General features: G+C 34.0%; 1 protein-coding gene across 1 annotated transcript in view; it reads right to left on the bottom strand.

The window, feature by feature from the left end:
* Positions 1-163: 163 nt before the first annotated feature.
* Positions 164-16783, bottom strand: part of hrm (solute carrier family 16 member hermes) — a 42834-nt gene continuing 26214 nt past the window's right edge. The window contains exons 2-6 of the mRNA XM_011501199.1: positions 5954-6172; positions 5299-5425; positions 4789-4968; positions 1150-1967; positions 164-831 (exon numbers count right to left, since the gene is read on the bottom strand). Of these exons, the coding sequence (XP_011499501.1) occupies positions 392-831; positions 1150-1967; positions 4789-4968; positions 5299-5425; positions 5954-6172 (1784 nt within the window). The 3' untranslated portion in view covers positions 164-391. The remainder of the gene's footprint in view (positions 832-1149; positions 1968-4788; positions 4969-5298; positions 5426-5953; positions 6173-16783) is intronic.

A 16783-nucleotide genomic window follows, 5' to 3' on the forward strand; every position in this document is an offset into this window, starting at 1 on the left:
ATTTCCCGTTAGATTTGCAAAGGTTAACACGAGGTCAATATCCTGACTTAATAATCACATCATTTGACCCTTTCTATTCATCGCTATGTTACTCTCTCTCTCTCTCTCTCTCTCTCTTAATCTCTCTCTCTCTCTCTCTCTCTCTCTCTCTCACTCACTCTCTCTCTCTCTCCGTGCCCCTCTGTGACCTTCGTTCTTCCAAGCTCACGGTAGAAAAAGTTAGTTCAATGGTACACTTTGTGGCGAGCCGAGTCACGCTGGCCGACAATCCCTCGCCACGTCACAATGCACTAAGATGATGAATCGAGGGGCTCCAGTCCTCTAGTTCGATATCCTGTCGATCGTCGGAGCTCCCCCTGGAAACCCGAAGCTCCGGCTGGGAAACGGCACGCTAGAGCTTCTCCGGTTGTGCCGCCTCACGTCGTGCGATCTGACGCCGCCTGATAAAGGGCACGAATCCCCAAAGCGAGGCCCCGGCCACGAGAATTATGCCCAAAGCCGTGAAGATTCTGCCCCAGCCGCCGAGATGCTCCTCGAGGGCCCCGCAGATCGGCGGCCCGACCAGCTGCAGTACTCCGTTCACGAAGAGCGATATGCCGTAGGAGGAGGTGAGCTTCTCGACTCCAAGCATATCAGCCATCACGACCGCCGTCACACCAACGTAGACACCCGAGGCGAGGCCGAAGACGCTACAGTAGACGGCGACCATAATGAAGCTCGAGGCGACGGGGAGGATGGCCAGCGAGACACCCGAGATAAATAGGCCACCCACGAAATACCAGTGCTTCGGCATGAGCTTCGTGTCCGACAAGGCCGCACCGCCGATTCGTCCTGTAATTATTTCATAACGGTTCTTTATTTTTTAATTTTTCATTATTATGAAAAATAAAGGCCAACGCGCCTTCGGACAAAGTCCCTTAGAGTTCAGTTGCCCATAATCTTACACGAACAAAATTTTTTTCTTTTTTTTCTCAACAAGACTTGACTAAGAACTTGCCCAACTCCAAATGTTTAGAATATGCTGGATAATATTGGTAACATTGCAAATATTTGAAATGATCGTCTGAATTAAAAATTGTCGAGACATTGGTTGGAAGGCGACAGTGTCGAGATCTCGAGAGGGAGGCGAATCCCCGAGGCAAGACCTACCCGTGAGATCGAAGAGCGAGACGATGGAGAGGAGCACCGATGCTTGATTATCGCTGAAACCCAGCTGCACGGCGTAGAGCGTCAGGACAATGACGAAGTTCGTATAGCTGATGGCGTTGGTCGAGTTGGAGATTAGTATTACGAGGTACATGGGGTCTCTGAGGAGTTCGCAGTCGAAGAACCGGTTGCGCGGCTCCTCGTCCTGCTGCTTCGGCTGCTTCTCCGGCGACTTCCTGAAGGTCGAGCTGATGGCGTTGAGGGTAAGCGTCGAGGCGTACTCGGGCTGGAGGGCGGTGAGGGTGCTGCCGTGATACGGTGTGCTGATGTAATTGAAGGAGGAGCTGCTGGGGGAGAGGACCGGGGCCCTCGGACGTCTCGAAAGCCTGTTGCTCTCGGGCACGGCGTGAAGGGCCGGTGTGCTGTGCATCTGTCCGGCAATCTCGCGACCGCTCACCGGCACGCTTATCTTCCGTATCCTGCTGCTGTTTGCCGTCGCCGTCGGCTTATAATAGTTCTCGAGGGCAACGCTCGAGGCGCTTTTTGGGACGATGGGCGCAGCGACCTTGACGTCCCCGTTGCCGCTGCTGAGATCGCCAACGGGCGCGGATGCCAGCAGAAGGTTCCTAGGTCGTGTCGCGTCCTCTTCCGGGCTCGTCAGTGTCTCGTCGAGGTCGGCTTCGGCCTCCGCCAGCGGCTCCAGCGCCTCTTCCGCGTCCCGGTTCAGCTTCGCCGGGATCATGTGCTTTTCCACAGGCTCGTATAAAAGGGCACACGCCCATACGTTCAGCGTCAGCGCGCCCATTATTAGAATCGTGTCGCTGCAATGGATAACGAAACGATAGGAGCTTGCGGAAGCTTTCGTCGAAGATTTCGTAAGACCAGCTAAAGCGACTCTGCTCTTTATTCGGCTACTTAAGCGTAATTCTTATGCGCATCTAATGCGGGCGCTCGCGTTATTCTCAGGTTAGTAGCGCCAGATCTTGGAAACGACAAAAATATTAAGCTGTTTAGGAAGTGTGCGTATTAAGAACATTGAGCACGCGCAGCGTGTGCGATCAGTTTACGAGAGAAACTTGTTGCGTTAGCGTCGTGCATAAAGTGCATCATCGACATGATGCGCATAGGAGCTTCGGTGCTGTCAGGAACTAGAGTGTCGCCGAAATTTACGGAATGATAATCGGCGAATGACAGAGATCGCGGGTTACTGGAATTTTTCACATATTCGAGATATCGTGTAGATTACATTGTTGCAAGTTGTCGATAAGGACGTACGAGGAAATAGGCGAGAAGTTGCGCGGATGTAATGGCGATAATCAGGACGATGGGGCGTGAGAAATATGGACTGACGCTATCCGAGCGTGGACGGTTTTTTTTTTCAATCGGGATGTTGAGTGAGAGAAGAATAAATAGGGGAAGAAGGTTCTTTGAGCTGCTGTTGTTTAATTTGTAAATGCCAAAGCACGTTGAAGTGCCGTAACGATAAAAGTATAATTAATAATTAATTGTCAGAATATTTTGACGCTTGCGAATGTTAATAATGTGTGTGTGTGTGTGTGTTTGTGTGTGTGTGTGTGTGTGTGTGTGATGTAGAAGGATATTACAATGGTCAAAAGAAAATAAATGGACTTTAAAGAGTCATGGTGTATTACATATTTTATGAATAAACGAAACATATTGAGTTTTTCATTTTATTCATTTATTTCTTTATTTATTTCATTTGTTTTTTTTTTTGTCTTTTTTTGGCTTTTGTTTTTCTACTTGCACGCGTGAAAATGCGATTATTTAACAGCATATTAAGTAACTATAAGTAGAATGTGGCGATAGAGAAAAGTGAATGACGGGGGGAGAGAGGCTGAAATAAAACCAAACACAATATATGTACTAAAGTAGTTAAAATAATTGCGAAAGAGCCGGCATGATAAATAAAGCTAATTGATGTAGAGATAGAGAGATAGATAGAGAGAGAGAGAGAGAGAGAGAGAGAGAGAGAGAGAAGAGTGTGATAACGCAGCGCTCGAACGTGAAAAATGATAAGGCGGTGAACCGGAGGGCTAGAAAAGGACAACTGCCAATGGGAATCCAGCCGATGCCGCGATTTCGAAGACGAAATATATTTTGCAAACATAGTAGTGGGGGCGAAAATGTATTAATGTAGAAACGCGGATGACCCATAATCGGGACCGGGTCAAGAGAATACTAAAGAGGAGCAGCAAATAGATGCAATATCAGCAACAAATATGATAAGCTGGCCGAGCGATTTCAAATGCAGCGGAAAAATGCATTGCAAACGACAAAGCCAATGACGTGCGAATTGGCGAGTGGGGATTTTAGCGACTCGGTAGAAAACGAGAATAAAGTAATAAAGAGCGAAGCCAAGCCGCAGCAGGACTTATTACAATACAAACGCGAGAGATAAAGGATCGCTTTTGCATTGTGATATTATTGGGAATAATTTTTTCAGGAATCCATTGGAATATTTGTAAGCGTGTAATAAGACAGAAGTAATAATGGATTTGTTTTAAGTAAGTATCAGCGCGTAATGTAAGCGATGAGTTTATCTATTGGTACTTTTGCGATTAAGAGTTGATAAAGAATATTTGATAAAATCCGCAGAATAGGAGTTTCCTTTTATTTTCCAATATTGGCACTTGCGCTTATGATAATGGATACTACAATTCGCGCGGACAATTAAATCATGTGAATTTAAAATGAAACTCGATAGTAAATTTGGACTTTAAAAAAGAAGAAACAGAGTGAATGCGAGAATTTTATTACACCTTTAATCAATTCGTGCGTATTACTTTTTTAATAACAAAAGATATCAAATACTTATTTTTTTTTCTTCTTAATGAATTAGTTTATATCATTATTTTTAATTAATAATACGGATAGAAATAAAAAAAACAAAAGAAGAAGAACGAAAGAACAATTTTTTGGCAACGAATTGGAAATCATCAACACTTCGTCTACGATAATCCATTGTTATATGGAATTTTAATGAAAAAAGAAAACAAAAAAGAAAACAAAAAACAAAACAAAAAACAAAAATAAAACAAAAAAACAAAAAAAATAAAAAAAAAAAAGCTGAAAATAATTGTAATTTGCAAAAAAGTATATACAAAATACAAGAGGAATAATTAAAATACATTTAATCTCCTGCCAATGTTTATCTTCATCTTTTTTCTTTTTCTTACCGTCACTTCAAATACAATTAAGAATTCGTGAAAATCTATTAATAGTCTTCTACATGTTATTTAAAATATGTATTATTCTTGTAGTTTAATACCTTATGGTTTACTGACAAAATTGTACTGTGTTGTATTTATTTGTTTAAAAACAAAAGACAAAAACAAAAAAATGAAAAAAAAAAAAAAAATAAAAATAAATAAATAGAACAAGAAAAGAACAATTATACTAACTTGCCGTATAACCAACTGTTAGAACAATGCAGCTTTACGACGACGTTTGATCTTAAATTTTATGGCGAATAAGACCGAGTAAAATGACGAGGTGCGTTAAATGATTTGAGTCGGGTGAATCGTAGAGATGAGATCTAAAGCAGCTTCCTATTTACTTTCGTTATTAACATTTTCGGGCATAGAACTCGATCTGAGTGGAAATTACAAAAAATATCCTCACCTAACGTCATAAACTTCCAACATTTTGGTTAAGACTGGAGGTAGAATGATGGAGCCCAGAGAGCTCCCGGAGATGCAAAATCCATTGGCAAGGCCCCGTAGCCTAACAAAGTAAGAGGTAACGATGTATACAGTCGGTGGAAAGGCCAATCCAGCACCTATGCCCACGAATACTCCGTAACTAGAACAATAAAATAAAATAATTATAAGAGCCGAATTATTAAGAATTGGAAGAACATAGTTGAAAAATGTCTTCAAGGGCATTCGATTCAATCACCCAAAGACATTTTCATGAACGTCGAGGCAAATTTTGATCCCGTAAATTCATCATCCGTCATTACTATAATACAATATATTGAAATTTAATTAAATATTTATTGCTCGAGAATTTAATTAAGAAATTAAGAAACATTATTATGAAAAATATCTTAATCGCATCAATTAAAGTTATGTGGAATATTTACTTGATGAGACATTTTTGGAAACTCCTCGTTACATCGTATATAAGTACCTTATATATAGATATTCAATAGACGTAGCAAAGTAGCTCAACATCATTCCCGCTGCGGCAAAAGTACCACCGACTAAAGTGACAGTCCGATACGAGTACCTTACCGAAAGAACACTTGATAGTGGACCTGCAGAAACAACAATATAATTTTGCAATTCTCATTTTTCATGCTTAACAATTATAAATCCACAACAGCAAACAACTCTACACGCTCTTCTCTCTCAATAATAAATACTTGAGCTTTAAAGTATAAGGAAAAACTTCTGGAATAAGGAAAAAAATCTCCGTATAATGATAATGTAAGTAGCTTCGAGTTACTTTTAAATTTCCCCTACTCTTCAATTAATAATTAATATTAGCTAATAATGTTGCATTCTTGAACTCTACGACCTGTCGAAATTCCAATGAAAATTATTGTTTTCCAATTAGCTACTTCGCGTACGAATAATTTGTATTATATCGTATAGGCTTCGGTCACGCGGCATCGTCCACATGAAATTTGTAATCTACTCCGTGGTTTCCGACCGGCATCCTAATTCCACGTGAACGATGTACTAAAGCAATCCGCACCGCCACCCAGTACGCACGCACGCACAGAGAGAGAGAGAGAGAGAGAGAGAGAGAGAGAGAGAGAGAGAGAGAGAGAGAGACATACCTAAAGAACTGTACAGAAAATAGCATAGCGCGGGAATCCAAGCTCCCAAAGTGGCCTTTGCATTGTAGGTGCTGAGGAAGGCCTTGTAGATGACACCAAAGGACTTTATGCCGCCCGGGATGAGTACGTTCACCATGACAGCTGCCACTAGGACGAACCATCCCCAGCCTCCATCGGGCGGCACCATTTCACCTTCCATTGCGGCTGCCTTTTTATTCGCTGGAAATAACAAGTTTTTACATTTAAACTCCTCGCCCCTGCGACGGCGCCTTATCTTCCTAAAATCCGACTATTACAATTCGAAACATTCGATTATAAACAAAGACCCGCCATTTATAAATATAACAGCTGTGCGAGGCATTGCGCATTAAAAGCAAAGGACAATTTGTACTTTGACAATAAATGATTAATCGCTAAATATTTCGTCGTATATTATTTATTTATTTATTTATTTATTGAATTATTAATTAATTTATTTATTTATTATCATTGGCATTTCAATGCTTTCGTTTATTCAATGTAATTGTAATGCAAATGTAAGTATCGACGCGTTTGTCCGCACGGTTGAAAGTGGAAGTTTTTTAAAATTTTATAGTTTTATAACGAAATTAGGAAAGTTGATTTTATGGATCGAGATAGTCAATTTTATTATAATGTGCGAGGATGTTTTCATACTTGCATTCGTCAAACTCATCTGGGATGCTCATTTATAACAATTTATAATTGATTGTCTAAGATGAGAAAGGTTGCAATTAATTTGTTCTCTTAATTTATGGATTGTACTTTTTATTAAAACTTAATAAAAATGTTTCGTTTTTAATTTTCAGCTTCATAAATAATTCCTTGACTAACGCTAATGCTTAAGATCGTGATAATAAAAATTCATAAAATTCTTTAAATTGAAATTTTCATCAGCGAGAAATTGTCGAGTTACGTTGATTGGTTATTTTTTTTTTTTTTTTCTATTTAAAGTGTTGGAAATTACGAAGCCGTAAATACTAATAATTTTATAATCTAGCTTATACGAGACGACGTATCTTCAATTTGAAAATTAGGGTATGTCACGATACAGTATTCCATTGATTTTAATTAGCAGTCATGATTCTAATGAGCAAGTATCGTTAAAAATGTATCCATTTATACTTAATATCAGAGCAATTTTTCTCTTTATTTAGAAGAACGAGATACTCTAAAATAAGAACACTTTAACGATGTTCTTTATTAATCTTTCGTTAAAAACACGAAGTTTCGGTTAAATTTTATTAGCATTGCTCGGATAACCTTGCACTTTACGATCTACAACAAGAACTATCTAAATTAAAATTGTAACTAAACAATTGACTCTTGTTATATAGAGCATCTCAGTTGCATATTTGTTAGATCAATTTACACAAGGGGGCAAGTCGGCAATGCGTCTATCAGGGTTAAGTAAATACTGTGAAGAGAGAATAGAAATTTAAATGTTTGATTGATATGAGAATTATGCTATTATTAATGAGGTTTAAGTCTACTTGAGAGTTTGTGAATTCATAATTGGATCGAAGATTTATGAATTTACTTTACAATCACTCCTAAGTAGTCAATGGTAATTTTTGAATATATAGAGAAAAGCAGAATTTGTTTGAATTTCAAATGATACGCTTATTTGTTTGTTTATTTTATTCGTGAGCGACAGTGTTTATTTACTCGCGATAAGTTGCGAATATATAACAAGATTAATAATTTAAATGCCTTTGACAATGTCAAATTTAAATGCCAGACAGTCGAGCTTTAAAATCAAGCTCGGCACGGAAGTAAGATTTTTTAAATTTAAGAATCCATAATTGATATTGATAGTATCGTTCTAACGTCTAGTCTCGTTCGAACATCTAGTTAAAATCACCAATTAGCGAACAAAGTAAAATTTATTTAAAATAGATACGCCACGAATATCCCTAAGAAAGTAGCAACTTGATATTCGATCGAGCCCTCGGCAACTACGCCAAAACCCTGAACGCAAGCGCACATCATCTGGTGGGCGGCAGTGAATTGATGGCGGTGGCAACGGCGTTAGTGGCGGCTGTTTCTCTTTCATAACGACGATGAGCGATTGTAGCTTGCAGCCGTCGTGCGACACGGATGAGCGAAATTGCATGGAAAGTCGGCCGATAGCGGAATATGCTCCGCTGGATCGCCAGGGCCAGGATGCTGAGCGCTGCTGAGCCAAAGGTCGTGTCCTCGAGGTCGAGCGGCAATTTCCAACCGCGGGATTGATTCAATGAAGACGTTGATGGTTATTGATATCGGTTTCGACGCCGCTGCTGCCTTCGCTGCCGCCGCCGCCGCCGCCGCCGCCGCCGTCACCGCCAACTTAACCATGGACGTTTCTTGGCCTCTCTGGCAGACTTATTATTTACGATTATGGATGGAGCTTTGGCGAGCGCCGCGTGCTGACAATTTCGCGCAGCCCCATCGATCGTGCCTGGATTATTAAAGGTACCAGCGAATTAGCTCGGGCTTCCCTTTGTTTCGCCGGGCTCGCAAAGTCCATCGGCAGCTGACGAGAAAATTGGGTCAATCGTACGTCCTCCTTTTCCTTTAAGCATTCATCCATCCGTACTTTTTCAATGTACAATCGTGCTTTAGAGATTGCTGCTGTTCAAAAGCTCCAATCACCTAGCCGATTGTTAACAAAATATTATTATTATATTTTAATCAGGACTTAAAGGGCTCACCCGAAACTGCCACATAGTCACTTTAACGAATTATTTTATTTAATAGCGATTTCCCGTAAGCAATTGCTTCTTCATAAACTTTATATAGCATTTCGTAAATAAAGCATCCTATAATGCGTAGGGCTATTATTTAGTCTTTCGAACATTACTTTACATCATTATTTATGCAATATCTTCGTTGTGTCTATTGAGCACACCCTCGCCTCTCTAAGCTTCTTTTCAACTTTTTCTTGTACATCTATGAAGTCTAGGAGAATTCATGAAAAAGTTTGAAATAGTATTGCACGCCATACTTTTATGTACGGCTCGAACCGAACGTATTTATGTATCTGCATCTCTTTCTATACTGATTATAATATTTATTTGACAGTAATATCAATAATAAGATTTAATTTGGAATTGAAATTTCATAAATGAGAATATTTTTTATTTATTTATTTAACGATTATTTCTTATGTCGCGCTTAAAATGATAATATACTGAGATCGTAAAATCTAAATGGATTATAGTAAGTTAATATTTTTCCTCGCGTATATTTTATTTTGTTCTATGGGATATACTTCAATCTTTAATGATATATCATTTTACTGTACTTCTGTTTCTTGGAAATAATGCCATGCATAATTACTACTACTATTACTGCTACTACTGCATTAACAATCTCCTTAATTACATATATGCATGTTATAGATAAAATATGTTTAAATAGTATTGTGAACTATAATATCTAATGTATGATATTATGATTACGTAATATTATAAAATATTTGTTTTTATTTTGAGCGCATAATATAGGTTGGAATGAAATTTGTAGAACGATTAGAGTGAAATTTATTCATTATAAGATAAATTATTCTTGAGAATTTCAGAGATATTGGGAGATAAACTAAATCTTTTATTTATAATACAAGCAAAGTATGTCCACATGTATAAATTATGATGGTGAATATACAAATATTTTCGTATTAATAAAATCGTATATTATTAATTTAAAGGCCATGATGATCTAGCAATTAATTAAATGGATGTTTATATAAAAAAATATCAAAACAACATTTACTTCACATAAGAGATAACATAGACTTTAAACGTCAAAGTTTGAATTTTAGTAAGGTGATCTATACAACATTGTTTATTTAAAGTTTGACTCCTAATTATCAAATGGCATAACGTCATTTCCAAAAATATACGAATCATCGAGTAAATCTTATTTCAACATCTATATTCACGTGTATATATACATACATAGTACTTGTTGCATTGTTGTACAATTTCAGCTTATTTTTCGAACATTATCGAAAGATGCTCTGATTTTGTTGTATTAATTGAAAATTATTTTTTCTTGCCTTCTAAGTTAAATTCGACATATTTACAAGCTATAATATATACATAATTGACTATTATACCATGAAAATATTAATTAATTATTATTATTATTATTATTAATTTTAAAGTTCGAAATTAAGAAAAATGAAAATGTATTTAATAATGGTGAGTTATAATGTGTTTATAATAAACTCAATCGAAAATAAAAAAATATTTTTTCAACAATAATATGAGAATGATGTCACCACATAGCTTTTTAAGTAATATTTCAACGTTCTAAATTTTTTGTCATGATATCCGTACATAAAATATAAGAAGCAATAAAGAATTCCGAGATAAATATTAGTAAGTTATAAAGGAACACGACAAGCTGCGGATTATCACATTCCTATAATGTAAACTTGACCAATAAAAATCCCTAAAATAAAATGATAAAATTATACGTCTTATAAATAATTTACAAATATAAAATATTACAAATCAATCAAATGTTATAAACAAAAATTACCAATAGAAATAAGCATTTCGTTTAATCGCTAGTAAATAAAGCATGGAAATATAGTAAACACTTGGCAGTCGGGTCAACTAGCTATTATACACAATTTCACAAGAAAACTCGTTACCGATTCTAAAAAGCATTCGACGGTTACATTAATTTCCGTTCGAACTAAGTGGACGGATCGGTAACAAACTCTACAAATGTAAAAAACAAATAAAGTTGAGAAAACATAAAGCTCAGTCGAAGATGTATTATTTCAAATCCAATGGCAATTCTGGCGTAACCAGTCCAACCGTTTATTCTTCGAAGGAAAAAAAAACGAAGAAAAAAAAAACAAAATAAAACGTTGACAAAGCACTCGAGGTTCGCGCTTTTTCAACCCGCCGTTCTTGGCTTCCTCGGCACTCGTAAACGAGCTGCGGCGAGCTAACGATAAACTCGTCCTCCCAGCAGATGATTAGTAGCGTGCTGCCGCAACCAAGGTAGGCGATGTCCTCGATCGCCATCCTGATACAATTGAAAGGCTTGTCTTTGAATAACCAATCGACGTGTAGAGGAGAGCAATGATGGCCGTGGCATAGATAATTGGTTTAAGGAGGACTTCCGTGAACTCGAAATACCTTGGTGGTGGTTACCTAGGCCGACAGGTTCGCCATGAAGTGATTGCTATTCGGGAGGAAATCTCTGTGGATAATCTCGGGTATCCGAGGGTATCAAGTACGAGACGCACAATTGTCTCTATAAACTGTAAGTGTCATCTTCAATTTTTCACAAGCGTCGAGTCTGTGGTGCGATTTAATTGAATCGTATGGCTGTCGTTCCATTACTCAAATTTCATTGGACTTATTATTTCGAAGTCGATTCTAGTTGATAATTGCAACTACTCATAGAGCGTTTGAGGCTTTAACTCTAGAAAAATGCTTTTCCCACGTAGGCAAGTTGATTGAGAAATATTGATTTTTTTTATTGTTGAACGGTGAGGTACGAGATCAAGAGAATTATTTTCTTCATCCATAACGACGTAAGATACAGGTAAACTTTTATATTTCACTTTTGCTTCAGCCCCCGTGAGACAATATTTTTCAGAATAATATTTCAGAATAATATTAAGAATAATAATCCTTGTACATAGTCGCCAATATAAAGCCTATTAAATTCAAATTTGCATCAAATACGAATATTACTCCGTTTAATTTATACATCTTTTACAAGTGATGGAAATTTATCGTGCATTGTTTAAAAAAAACTCCTTTCTCAATCATGTTGAATTTAGTTTTGTAGGTAGTAGTTTTGTTTTTTCAATGAACTCTAAAGTTTACCGGTTAAGAATTTAAACCTCGTATATAATAATTATGAGAATAAAATCAAAGTAAACAATCGTATTATTATAGTTTATTATTTATTCGGCAATATTTTTGCATTATAAGCATTATAAAATATTTATATTTGACAGTAGTTTTCAAAATTTAATACTTAATACTATATATCAACGAATGCACTTTATCTATATTTTATAATTTTATAATTTCATGTATAATTTTTTGGTCACTTGATTGTAAAACTTGCGCATTACGTGTAATGTTAAAAGAATTATCGGCCATATTATTAAAAAACACTTGAAAGTTTAAACAAATCTTATTGAACGTAAAACGATAATTGACTTTGTAAGATACGAGATTTGTTGAGATCGTCTTAAAAGTGCATGTGAATAAGCTTTAACGCTTACGCTTTCTTTTTTTTCTTTTTTTCTTTTTATTGCGTCATATTCAGATACCTACTGCGAGTAATATAAATCCGTAATTTGCATTAGGAACTCCTAGCCTTAAACGACACGATGCTTCTTATTTCACATACAAAAAACTTAATCGTGCCTCTTTATAGCGAAATATAAATAATCTTTGTAGCGCGCGCAACAATGAAACTTCAAAGAAAAAAAATTAAATTGATACATTGATATGTAGTGAGTGTCCCCTTGAAATACTTATCGTTTGAAACTCGACTCATATTTTATGTATCCGTTTTTGAATACCATCGTAGTCTCTTTACAAATTCTTCAAATGAAATGTCGAGCATTGAAAATCTAAATCCATTCCGAGAAAATGTCCCCTCGAGAATAACAAAGACTGAAGAAATTTTCCAAAAATACAAGAAATGCACGTATGTTGATAATAAATAGGGCGCGTGTATCCTTTGCGCGCAACAAGGTTACGAACCCACTATTTGCAATACTCTTGGTAAATAAACTCCCGTGTGCGTTAATGTTTAACGATGACTATCGTTTGTGCTTTTTTCGACGAAATGTTCTTCTGACTTTTGACCCCGTCGTGACGTATGTCAGGCGAAAAAGGTATGCAACTTTAAGGTGCGATGTACATACACGATAGGCGAATTTAGTTGCTAAAGTGCTTACTCGCCTCGATTATGTTCATATCGATGTATAATAATATCGTGCTTCGTATAGGCACGTGATAATCTTATCTAATTAAGGCATATGATACGTTGATGGAACGATTGATAATTATATCGAGTATGAACAAATTGACATTTGAAGAATTGATAAATAAGGAAAAATTTTTTGAATATTCAATTATTTCAATTATCATAGCAATTAATTATTGATTTTAAATATAATAAAATGCGTTATCGTCGAATTGCAAATAAATAATTTATCGTTTTAATTTATGAACGCTCGAAATACTTTTCTAATTGTTCCATTATTGCTCGATATGAGAATAATTAATAGTCGATATTAACAAAAATGAAAATTAACACTTCACATTAATCAGTATGTATAATATTATTTTTATCATTATTTTGTGTAAATAAACATAAATGACTACTCGATTATGTACATTAAATAAAGAATTGAAATATTGTCATTTAATGAATTTTAATGAGAAGAACGCTAATTAAATTTAATATTGCTGTCGATCATTTACTATTACTGAATTTTCACATGGCTTATAATAGAAAATTGCAACATGCATATTTTACTAAAATCATTTGATTAATTATAACGATAAAACGTGGATCTTTATATTTTAAATAGTCTGAGAAATTGGAGTTGTGAAATGTGTAATAACAATTTCACGAATAATCATTAATTATTCATGAGCTAATATTTGCATTAGAGATCAGTTTATCCTGGTAATATATTTTGAAGAGACGGAGACGAGTCGCGAAAATCTTTATAAAAATTTTCATAAAATTAATTTGCTTTTCGTGCGATAGAAAATTATTTGTCTAATTCGCATAAAACAGATCTGCTAAGATGATAATATCTGGACATAAGTTTTTTAATGTATTTTTCTAGCTGTACAAGTACATAAATCTATAAATTTTTACTACTATTTATTTACTGAACGAAAAATTAAGTTTACTGCCCGTTATTAATTAAAAAAAAAAATTCTTTTTATAATAAACTATTTCAATAATACTTCTTGTAGCGTACATAATTATGTGATTTTACTTGAAATAATAATCTGTAATTCAATAGATACATTACATATTGTCAAATATGTTTAATTTCTATTAATTAAATCTACTCACGTTTTTACAGTTATTCGTTAGTTTTGTAATTCAATTAAATGTCAATGATTCAATAAGTTATTTAGAAAATATTTTTTATAATTAATGTATGTGCATAAATTGGATGGAGCGTGAGGTTAAAAAGGGATAGGATGTGCGATTAACAGGGAAATAATTAAATGAGAAGGATTACTAGTTGGATACACCCTTGTTTCATGTATCGTAGGTATTGGCCGCAAGCGAATAGAGAGGGGGGGGGAGAGAGAGAGTCAGCAATTAGTGTACAAGGACGGCTTTTCCATAATCTTGTATTATAATTGTAAGGGTCACTCTGTAATAGTCTAACTCGCTAAATGCGATCTTCTTGCATTTACACATCAAAATTATAGATAGCATAAGGTTTTGAAAATTAAAGAATTTCATTTAGATTCATAATCAATGGATTATGGGTATATAAATTATAGGAAATAATCACATTATTCTTAATATTAAAATTGTTCAAATTTCGGAAAAAATATTCGACGTTAAATATATTTCTTTCGCAATATTTATAATAAAATTTTAATCGAGAAGTAATATTAATAATAAATTTTAAATAATATTCATCAATTATCAAAATAATAAATGGAAACACAAACCTGACCAATATAAATAATAATTGAATATCATAAATGTCTGGCTACGATCATGCAACACGAAAACCTATCATTTAACTTACGTGTGATAATGATAATCAAAATCACGGAACGAATAGATATGAAAATTTTATATTTAAGGACTTACTTATTAATTGCTTATAAATTAGTTATAACTTTATAAACAAAGGTAGAAATGAGGTCTGATATGAAGCATTTTATAAAGGTTTTCTACCATTTCACTTTGTAAATTAATGCAATTAAGCGTAAAACGAAGTTATAAAAATTAACATTAAAAATATAATATAAATTGCTACTTTAATGCATTGAAATTCAGAAACATATTTAAAAGAATGCATATATATATATATATATATATATATATATATATAAACTAAATTATTTCAGAAACAATCTAACATTAAACAATGAAAAAATGTCGTTTCAAACGTATTTAAAAAATTTTTTATTTTTGTAAATTATTAACAAGATAATGGCAGCTTTAATGATTGGTAAGTGAGTTAAGCATTTCATTATTATATAATTAAACTAAAAAAATTAGCAAACTGTTACTTACAAAATTTCAATAAAATTATTAAAGAAAGAATAAAATTTATATAATGAGGCAAAGTAATGACTCGTTAAGAAAATTACTTTGATTCAATAAACAATAAATTAAGAACAATAAATATGTTTTTCTTTTAATGCATTTGAAAACAATATTATTCACAAAAAATACAAATCGTTTTGCGACATTGAATTACATTCCCTGGGAACAAATATGATAAATTACAAAAGATATTTACGTATAACTTAAAGAAAATTATGATAATTAATGAGGACAGCAAAAACATATAACTATTATGTATTATTATATTGAGACTTAAATACAAACTTACTATGTGGAAAAATAATTGTAATAATATAATAATAATGAAAAACGAACATTCAGGAAAAACTCGTTGGATAATAATGACCTAATTTATAAAAAAAAAAAAAAAAAAATAATTATATAATATGGCTTTTTCATTATTACCTCGCAGGGACACGTAATTAAACTGAAACTTGATGGATGCAAAATATGAAAATATTTTTCCAATAGTAATTCCAATAGAGGAAATAATTAGCACTGACTATGGCCATAAAATTTTCATCTCTTGTTTATATAATATTCTTTGGTAAATTTGAGTCAATGCAAATAACATTAATTAGACAAGGAAATAAAACGAAATAATTTACAAGAATTGCGAAATATTCTAATCAATAATTGTAATATAGAGATCTATTATTTATAATACTACACTCATGAATAAGTAAATTGATAATTCCTTATTAATTCTTATCAATCAATTATTAAATTGAAAAAATAAAAATGTATTGTTACAATATAATTAAATCTTTTAATTAAAAATCGTACATTTCTACTCGTGCCTTCAATATTTCACAATATAGTCCATTTTACTTGAAAAATAAAAATTTTAATTGTAAAATTATTTTACTATAAAGTACTGATAATTCGAAACGATTAATAATAATGTTAACTGCTGCCATAGCAGTGATACTTTGGTGAGGATAATAATATATTGATGATAATTATATCATATAATAGTATTGTATTAAATATATATATATATATATATATATATATATGTATTTTGTTTTTTAATACATTCGAAAGAAATAAGAATTCATATCGCCTTGAAGATTTGACTACGTCAAAAAGGTGGGCTCAAATGATATTTCGAACGAGTTTAAAACCAGTTTCGAGTATTAAACCATATCTAATTAATTTGAATTTTTACTATCAATGCTAAGGAGGTTTATTATTTAAGAAAATTTACAGTAATAAATCACCGAGTAAACAAGACATTAAATATGTATTAAGGTTTACGGACATAAAGAAAAAATGGATCTACGTCAGGGACTCGTTAGTCTCGAACAGTATCACTCTATTTAAATCACTGATTTAAATAATGTTCCTTAATTTTTATTCATTGCTTATCTTAATACGCCAATATCATCTATCTTGCGAAATCATATATTATTGCTAATAATATTATTCGATATAAAACAAATGCAAATGGAAAAGCAAACTTGCGTGTATCCATGCACGTGGCAAGTAAGGCTC

This window comes from Ceratosolen solmsi, unplaced genomic scaffold (assembly GCF_000503995.2).
Source record: "Ceratosolen solmsi marchali unplaced genomic scaffold, CerSol_1.0 scaffold57, whole genome shotgun sequence".
Lineage (NCBI taxonomy): Eukaryota > Metazoa > Arthropoda > Insecta > Hymenoptera > Agaonidae > Ceratosolen > Ceratosolen solmsi.